At 42.1% G+C, this 8983-nt stretch overlaps 1 protein-coding gene across 1 annotated transcript; it reads right to left on the bottom strand.

Annotated features, from left to right (window-relative positions):
- Positions 1-7561: 7561 nt before the first annotated feature.
- Positions 7562-8497, bottom strand: LOC100721230 (olfactory receptor 4D1-like). The gene has a single exon (XM_003466817.1). It carries the CDS (start codon positions 8495-8497, stop codon positions 7562-7564), a length of 936 nt encoding a protein of 311 aa, XP_003466865.1.
- Positions 8498-8983: the final 486 nt, after the last annotated feature.

An 8983-nucleotide genomic window follows, 5' to 3' on the forward strand; every position in this document is an offset into this window, starting at 1 on the left:
CTTCAGAGGTCCCTAGTAATGAAGCTATAATACTCCATTTACTTGGTAACTTTGTCAAACCATTTTTGCAAACGCTATTCCTGGTCACGTGTGGTCATTCAAACCCTGGCCCATCATTTCCATACTTAGCCAGTGACCTAATAAAGATTTCTTAATGCCTAAATTCAGTAAGATAAAGGAGATAAAAGAATGTTTATCTTTTTCAGTTCTCCTTCAGTTCTATCAGGAAAGCCACTTTTACCTGTAGATTTAAAACAACAGACAGCCATTGTTCTGGCCCTAGAGTGATCAAAAGAAGTAATCAAAGTGCACAATTCTAATTTTTAGAAAGAAATGTTTCTATCGTCCACCTGGACACCAGCAAATCACATTAGTATCCCCATACTGCCTGCATGGGATTGAAGGCTGTATGATACAGTCATTCATGAAATGCCAGAATTGAGTAGAAATTATCTGCTTTTTCATTAAGTATCTCCCAGGGTGCTGTAGTTATTGACTATGCTCTAGTGTTTCAAAATAGTTGCTTCAACAATCTTTCATGATGTACCTAACTAATTATATTTTTTTTATTTCTAAAATTCTACTGGTTAGAGAACATATTTGGCATATTATTCAGCATTTGCATTGCTAGACACTATACAAGACACCCACAAGGATTAATTTAGCTCATGGTTTCTGGAAATTCAGTACATAAGCCAACTGGACTCAAAGAAAGAACATCATGGCAGAAATGTGTGGCATAACAAAGTTGCTTAGTTCATGGTAACTGTCGATGTCCGCTCCCGGCCGGCAGGAAGGACACACGACAAAGTCTGGTAGTGGACAACCTTTTCTTTTTATGTTTCTTCTCCGTACAGCCTGCCCTGGGTTCTCCCAGCTGAAGCCTCCTCTGGTCCGCTCCCCGCGGCTCCTTTTGTGCTTCAGTCTGCCCCAAAGCCTCTACCGGTCCGCTCTCCGCGGCTCCTTTTGGGCTTCTACTTCCGGGCTTCTATCTGGCTTCTACTTCCGCCCAGGGGTGGCACCGGTATATATACGGGTACAGTGTCCAATCATGTTAAAGTAAGCAAGGCAAGCTGATTGGCTAACATCATCAGTTGCCAGGCAGACTATATTGTTGAGCGGGTTGTTTACGCGGTAAGCAGGAAACTAACATATTCGATGGGAGGGGTAATCTACCTCAGGCCTCACTCTTTACTACAGGCCTCACGTCCGCCAAGTGAGGCGACCGGGCTCGGGGCTGCGGCTCCCAACAGGTAACCAGGAAAAAGAGCAGAAAAACAGATCCAGAGTGGAAGGAGCGAGGGACCAGACATAAACCCCATGGTCATGTCTTCCTCACCCACTCAAAAATACTCAAAAGTGTGTTCCACCAATGTCTTACTTTTCTTATTGCTGAGACAAAACACCTGTCATCCAAAATTAAAGGAGGAAAGGTTTATTTAGCTCACAGTTTGTAGAAGTTTCAGTTCATGGTTGATTGGCTCTTAAGGATGGGTAGAATGACAGGGTCATTGAAGAGGAGAGATAGTTCATGATGGCAGGTAGAAGGTGGGAAGGCAGAAAAGTAGTGAAGTATTGAGGAAGTAAGCTATAGGGGGCCACAGGAGCCCTCTTTCTGTCTCTTGCATTCTATCCAGGCTACCTGACCTTAGGGTAAGTAGCACTGGCACAGAGGGAGAGGCTTCCTATTATCCACTCCCAGAATTTAATCAATCAGTGGACTAATTTAGCAATCACCCTTGATCCAGGTTCATATAATTAATCACAGCATCACACACTCCAGATCCAGCTACCTATGATCACATGATGATTTTGGGGGACATCTAGACTCTAGCCATAGCAACCAGTCCCTTGGGTGACCCCCAAGTCAATCAGATTTATTCTGATTGCTATGTTAAGGATAGTGAGAGGATAAAAAAAGAACAAGAAACAAATTTAGTACTACATAATGAGTGGGTGGGAAGTTCATGTCTCCAAATGGACAAACAGCGATACTCCAAGAGAGCCACTATTTATTGGGTGTATACAGTGATAGGCGGAGCTAGCAAAAGATTCAAAATTGGCAGAAGACTCAGAGGTCTATGACTAGGTGGGCAAGTGTAATTTGGGGATGACTCAAGAAGGTGGAGGTGATCTTATGCTACCAAGGATCTTGCCCTGGAGTGTTTTTAGACTGAGTGGTTTTAGATTTAGTCGTAGTTGCGGGGAGAGGATGGCCCTAAGGAGTTAATGCGAAATCTCAAATGGGTGATACCAATTTTCCCAAATCTCCATTTTACCCCTTAGGGAACTATACAAAATCATCCATTGTGAATATGTGGTCCCAAACAGAATTGACACAATCAAGCTTAATCATCACATCCCGTTCCTTGTCAACTTGACATCTAAGCCATTAGTGTAGTGACAAAAGGGTTAAAATTCTCAGCACTTCAATATTTTCAAACAATCAGACTCAGCAGGTATTAAGCAGTCATGAGGGTGACTAGAAATAGCACAAGATAAAAATAAATACAAAAATCCATCCTTTCCTTTCAGTTCCCCAACTTTACCAAAAAGGTTAAAACATATACTTATCTTTATCTTCTGAAGGGACTTTTCTGAGGTCTAAGTGAGAGGCCTTGAAGATTTTCAGTGTTATTGTACAACTTTAAAAACAGTAAATGTGACCTTAAAGAGTCAGCAGAAATCAGTTATCCCGGAAGAAACACTCCTGAAGTATCTAGATTGCAAACTAAGGCCTGCTCACATCTTTAGTCCCTTATAAAAACTTGAAAGTTTCTTCTTATGGAAACTCACATGCTATCTCTCTTTGCATGTACTTTGACCTGATTAAACTCTTATTGTCCCTATATTCTTTGACTATCGGTAGATTCTTTCACTGTCCTCATCACTGTTTGTCATGGCACTTAATATCCAAATAAAAACAAGGTCATTTTCATCTAACATGATACAACTGCACTGTCAATGAAAAATAAAATATTCTTGTTCCAAAGTCTCAACAGTTCAAGCAATTTTCAAGATTCCAAGTCCAAATCTCTTCTGAGAATTAAGGAAAACTCTGAGCAATGAGAAAAAAATTAAAAAACAAATTACAGAACTCCCTTGGCTTAAAAGATTACATACTAGTACCTTAGCTGATCTTATTTGCATCACTTAGAGCCAATTCAAGGGAGAAGATGTCCTAAAAGATGTCCCTTGGCCTAACAGATTACATACTAGTACCCTAGCTGATCTTATTTGCATCACTTAGAGCCAATTCAAGGGAAAAGGGAATAGCACAGCCTGCTCTACACATATCAATGTATGGAAATAAGACTGGATTTAACTAGTGTTGCAGCAATCATTCTGTAGTCAAGGTGAGTTGCTCAAATTGTCTCCTACAGGTGGTCCTGCCCTCTGGCTTTGCTGATGACAGCTAACATAACCTCTCTCTTGGGCTGCCTCCACTCCCCACCTGCAGCTCTTCTTGGCAGACATTCCATGTTCCTGGTACCCCTGACATTGGGGAGTATCCACTGAAACTTTGGTTTTATTCCCACAACTTCATAGAGTGACCTCTTGGGGTTCCTTGTCCAGCCTCCCAGGCTTTCCTTTAACATCTAGGTGGAAGACCCCTACAGGCAAGGCAGTCCAAGATCAACACGTAGTCGGTCTGATGTCTGATGAGATTGCTCTCTGTTTCCAAAATGGTGCCTGGTGGCTGTTCCTCTGGAGCAGAGTGCTGTGATCTCTTGTGGCAGGAAGCCAAGAACCAAGGACTAGAATACGCCCTTCCAAGTCACACTCTCACTAAACCTCCCCTTCTAAATAGAAGTCAATCTGGACATGAGAACTTTGAGGGACATTTTAGATATAAGCCATAATGTTCCACTCATGTCCTAAAAGGCTCATTTCCATCTCATGCATAACACATTTAGACCATTTCTTGCCAAAGTCTTTAACAGTTTCAGTATTGATGAAAATCACAAAGCCAGTTTCCTTTGAGACTCAAGGCAAACTCTTATCTGTGAGGCCCTATAAAATTCAAAAAGAAAGCTCAACATATCCAACATACAATGGCACAGGGTAAGAGAGGGATAGGGGAATATGCAGAAAATGGACCAAAGCAAGAATGAAACCCAGCAGCAAAGTAAGCATTAAATCCTGTAGGTACATGTCTATCACCTATGGTAAATTATGATGAGATGTGAGCTTCAACATGCTTGAATAGCTCTGCTCCTGGGTTGGTGGCTGCAGCCCACGAAATCTCTCTCTGGGGAGGTTCTGATCACTACCTGTACTCCTAATTCCTAGCATTCCCGTATTACTGCTGTCTCCAACTTCTGGGCCCTCACTGCACCTCTGGCTTCATCCCCACAGCTTCATGCATCACCTCTCAGGGCACCTGGTAGATTCTGTGATCTCATCACACACTTTTTGTCTGAAATGTGAGTGGAAGCCTCCTTTGCCCTACTCTTACATTCTCTATGCCTGGAAAGCCAGCACCCTGTGAGGGACACCAGTGTCTGCCATCAGCATAAGCAGTAGCCTGCCTGTCATGGACCAAAGCTGCTGCAGCAGCCTCCGAGAGCTGGGATGCCCGAGGAGAGTGAAATGAATCCCGTGGAATCAGTTCCCTAGGAGGCCTTTCTCGAGTAGCCAGCTATCTCAGGGACTCTTCTCAAATGAAAAATGGAGAGTTTTACACCCTGGAGTCTGTGATGAACAGGTTCCTGTTGCTTTCCGAGATGCCTACAGGGCATTTTTCCCATTGTTCTGATGTAAAGTACTTGGCTTCCCTACCCAGTGGCCTGTCACAAATTGTGTTAATTACATTAGATTGTATTAGATTGTACTATTCTTCACAAAAATTGCGTTGCTGTTCTTTAAAGATAAAGATTAACTTCAGGACATTACAGAGAGTTCTGTAAAGTCCAGCTGCCAGCTACAGCCTAATTGTGTAATTGTGTCAATAACCTTAACATTTCTGTGGTTTTTCACTTTATAAGTCACTGCCTTTAGCTGTGAGGTGCGCAGTCTCCAAATTGGCTCCTGGAGGCTGTGTCACCAGGCCTAGCCTAAAATAAAGCCTTTGCTCCCCAAATTTTAATTTCTTGCTTCCTTGGGTTTTATTCTGGGGTCTGAGTTACCACAAAAACAAAAACATGAAGGAAATTATTTAATATAGCTTTAAAAATAGTATATAGTTAACAAAATACGTAGTTGCTATATACTGGAAGCTATAAAATTTTCATCAGAGAAATAAAATATGGCCTAAATAAATGGAAGACATACCATATTCATGGACCTGGCTATTCAATATTGTTCTGATGTTATTTATCCCCTAATTAATGTAGAGGTACCATTGCTCTCAGTCAAAATCACCGAAGTTTTTCTAGCAAATATTGACAAGATGATGCTAAAATGTATGTGGAAAAACAAAAGGATTACAAAAGCCTAAACAATTGTGAAAAGAAAAAAGTTGGAGGAATCCCTTATCTTCAGGGCGCATGCTAAGTCCAGGGTGCTGAGGACAGAGACAGTGGTGACTAACACGTATAACAGTGGAAAAAAGTAAAAAGCCCAGAAGGAAACCCACATAAACATGGAAACTGACTCTTTAAAGCTTTAAAGAGATTTATTCAGGCTCATGGTTCTAATCCAAGTTGAAGCTGTCATATAGTGACGGTTTTCTTACTGACAGAGTCCCCAGCTGGTGCAGGGTCTCATAAGATAAGATAAAACAAGTTTTTCAGTTGACCTTAACAAAGTTATGAATGCAGTTCAATGGGAAAAAATAATATTTTCAACAAATAATATTTGAAACAACTGGAATCCATACGTAGATAGATAAATTTTGTCCTAAACTTCATACCTTAAACAAAATTTTATTCAAGAAAACAAAGGAAAATATAAAACTTTTAGAAGGAAAAAAAGAAAAATTTCTGGCTTGAGGTTAAGCAAAGAGTTTTTAGATGTAACACCAAAGACATAATCTATTAAACAAAAAATTTGACAAACTAAATTTTTTTAAAATTAGCTTTTCTATTGGTGTATGGCAATATTTCATTGTGATTTGATTTTATTTGCTTAATGGTTGTGGTGGATTGATAACTGGTGGTCAACTTGTAACACCAGCTGAAATGAATCAGCATGGTGCTGAGTGTGGATGGCCCACCTGAGGATTGTTCCCAAAATAAAAAGGAGAACCAAAGAGGAAGTAGCGTTGTTGCTTCTGTTGCCTTTGGCTTTCCTGGAGGACCTTGTCAAGCTTCCTTCCTGATAGGAACTTGGTTGTTCTCATTATCCGAGGAGCTCAGGACCTTGTTATCACTGAGAATGGCTGTGGGGGAACTCTGGTCCTTATTTTGAGCATCGCTTCCTGGCTCTGGGGGGGAAGATGGTGTGCTGTTCTATTTCCTGGCAAAGCTTGTCATGCTGGCTTCCTGATATAAACTCGGCTGTTCTCACTGTTGGAGGAGCTCAGGACTTCATTTTCACTGAGAATGGCTGTGGTGATTTTCAGGGGAAGCTCTGGTGCTTACTTTGAGTGTTGCTTCCTGGCTTCAGTGCAGAACCTTCAGCCTACTGGCACAGATCCTTCATCCCACTGGCACAGACTTTGTAGCTTCCACTGCTGACCTTTGGGCCTTCCTAATGCAGATCCGTGAAATGGAGTTACAAGAGACATTGTTGTAGATTCTAGGTCCTCAGTTGCACTCATGCAGGACATTGCCACGAGATCCAGGCCTTCAGATGGATTCTTTAGGTTCTTTACTGTGTGGACAGAGTTCCTTCATTTTCTTTGTATTTGACTCTGTGGGTGACCATTATAAAATAATACTATAAATTATGTGTCTTGTATGTAATTGTTTTTCTTGCAAACCCTGACTACAACAATGGTCAGTGACGATGAGAATCTTCATGTACACTGAGCTACATTCCCCAATCCTTTGTTTCATTTCTTATTTGAGACATGGTATCACTAAGTCACTAAGTTAGCTGTCGAGGCTGGACTCAAACTTGTGATCTTTCTGGCTCAGCCTCCCAGAGTGCTAAGACTAGACATGTGTGCCATTACACATGAACTTTTTGAGGACATATTTAAACCATCACAGGTAATATCATGGCTTAAAGATTATCAGAGAAGCACTTGATAGAGCAAGAACAAAAGCAAAGGGCTAGTTCCATTATGGGAAATACTCAGACAGTGTTAAATCAGCTCTTCCCTCTTCAGGGAGACAGAGTCTTACAATGTAGTCCAGGCTGGCCCAGAGCTCGTGTCCTACCGCCTCAGCCTGCTGAGTACAAAGGAACCAGGTTTTACCACTCATTTGCTATTACTTTTGAGCAAGTCCAATTTTCTTATTTGTAACTGTTTAGTTATAACACAGCCACTGTCTACTTTATGAGAATGAATGAGATAAAAATATGAAAATGCTTAACACAGTATCTGATACAGGCACTCAAGAAATATTAATGATTCTGATTCCTGTACTTTATACGGATTTTCTCCCATTTTTTACATGGGACAGCACAAGTTTAGAGAGATTTGTCATATGAAGTCAACCTAGTTACATGTTCACTCCCTGCTGCAAATCATCAGCCGCTTGCCTAATCTCTTCATGGCTGCCTGCATCTCCCCATTCCTCAGGGTGTAGATCATGGGGTTGAGCATGGGAGTCATGACTGTGTAGCTGATGGACACAGCTTTGTCCAAGGGGAAGGGAGTGAAGGGCCGGGCATAGATGTAAATGCTTGGGACAAAGATCATGGACACCACGATGATGTGGGTGGTGCAGGTGGAAGCTGCCTTCCTCCTCGCCTGCCCTGAGTGAGACCTCAGCATCACCAGGATGACAGTGTAAGAGACGAGAAGGAGGAGGAACCAGATGAGCACCAGCAGCCCACTGTTGGAGATCATGAGGAGCTCCAGGAGGGATGTGTCGGTGCAGGCTAGTCTGAGCACCTGAGGGACATCACAGTAGAAGTTATCCAGGACATTGGGGCCACAATAACGCAAGGGCAGCATCAGAGCCAGCTGGACGATGGAGTGGACAAAGCCCCCCAGCCAGGCAGCCACCACCAGACCCACACACAGGCGAGTGTTCATGATGCTGAGGTAGTGGAGGGGCCGGGAGATGGCTATGTAGCGGTCATAGGCCATCACGGAGAGGAAGAAGACAATCCCCCCTCCCAGCAGGTGGAAGAAAAAGATCTGGGCCATGCAGGCCTGGTAGGAGATGGTCTTGGTCTCATGAAGGAGGTCCACCAGCATCTTTGGGCAGGTGACTGTGGAACAGCAGAGGTCGATGACAGCCAGGTTTCGGAGCAGAAAATACATTGGTATGTGTAGCCGGGGGTTGAAAGTCACTGTGACCATGATCAGGAGGTTTCCTACAACTGTGATGACATAGATAAGAAGGAACAACAGGAACAGGAATTTCTGGAGTTCCCCGGTCCGTGAGAACCCTAAGAGAACAAACTCTACCACCCACGTGATGTTCTGTGGTTCCATGGGGTTTTCCTTATCTGCCTAAGAAGAGATCATAGAAAGCAAAACAAAACCCATAAAAATTTTACTACTTTCTTTGGATACTCAGCACTAAATGTACTTCATTATTTTGTATTATAATCACAATTCCTATCTGTGTTACACTATCACATACTTCATATGCCTCTATTATCAATCGGAGGTGAACACTGAATGTTTTACAGATGAACAAACGTCTTATTTCCTTAAGGTATTTTATGAAAGGGGAGACAAATATACAAGCAAGATTGGAAAATGGTTAGTAATTGCTGGAAAACAGTGATCGGCAGATTAAAATTCACTACACTACTCTCCCTTCTTTGAGAATGTGTATTTCCATGACAAAGCGAAAGATCAAAAATCTAGTTTTGATCCCCCTGTCTTTCTGTTATTTGAGAATTTTTACTTTGAATGAATTATATACATCAATCACGATGGAAAGAAAGTAACACATGACACAATCTTATCACC

The sequence above is a fragment of the Cavia porcellus genome, unplaced genomic scaffold, assembly GCF_034190915.1.
Source record: "Cavia porcellus strain 051 isolate PalLab524CR breed Dunkin Hartley unplaced genomic scaffold, mCavPor4.1 scaffold_6, whole genome shotgun sequence".
Lineage (NCBI taxonomy): Eukaryota > Metazoa > Chordata > Mammalia > Rodentia > Caviidae > Cavia > Cavia porcellus.

Coding starts and splice junctions, on each gene's coding strand:
- LOC100721230 (XM_003466817.1), bottom strand. CDS start 8,497: ATGGAACCACAGAACATCACGTGGGTGGTAGAGTTTGTTCTCTTAGGG.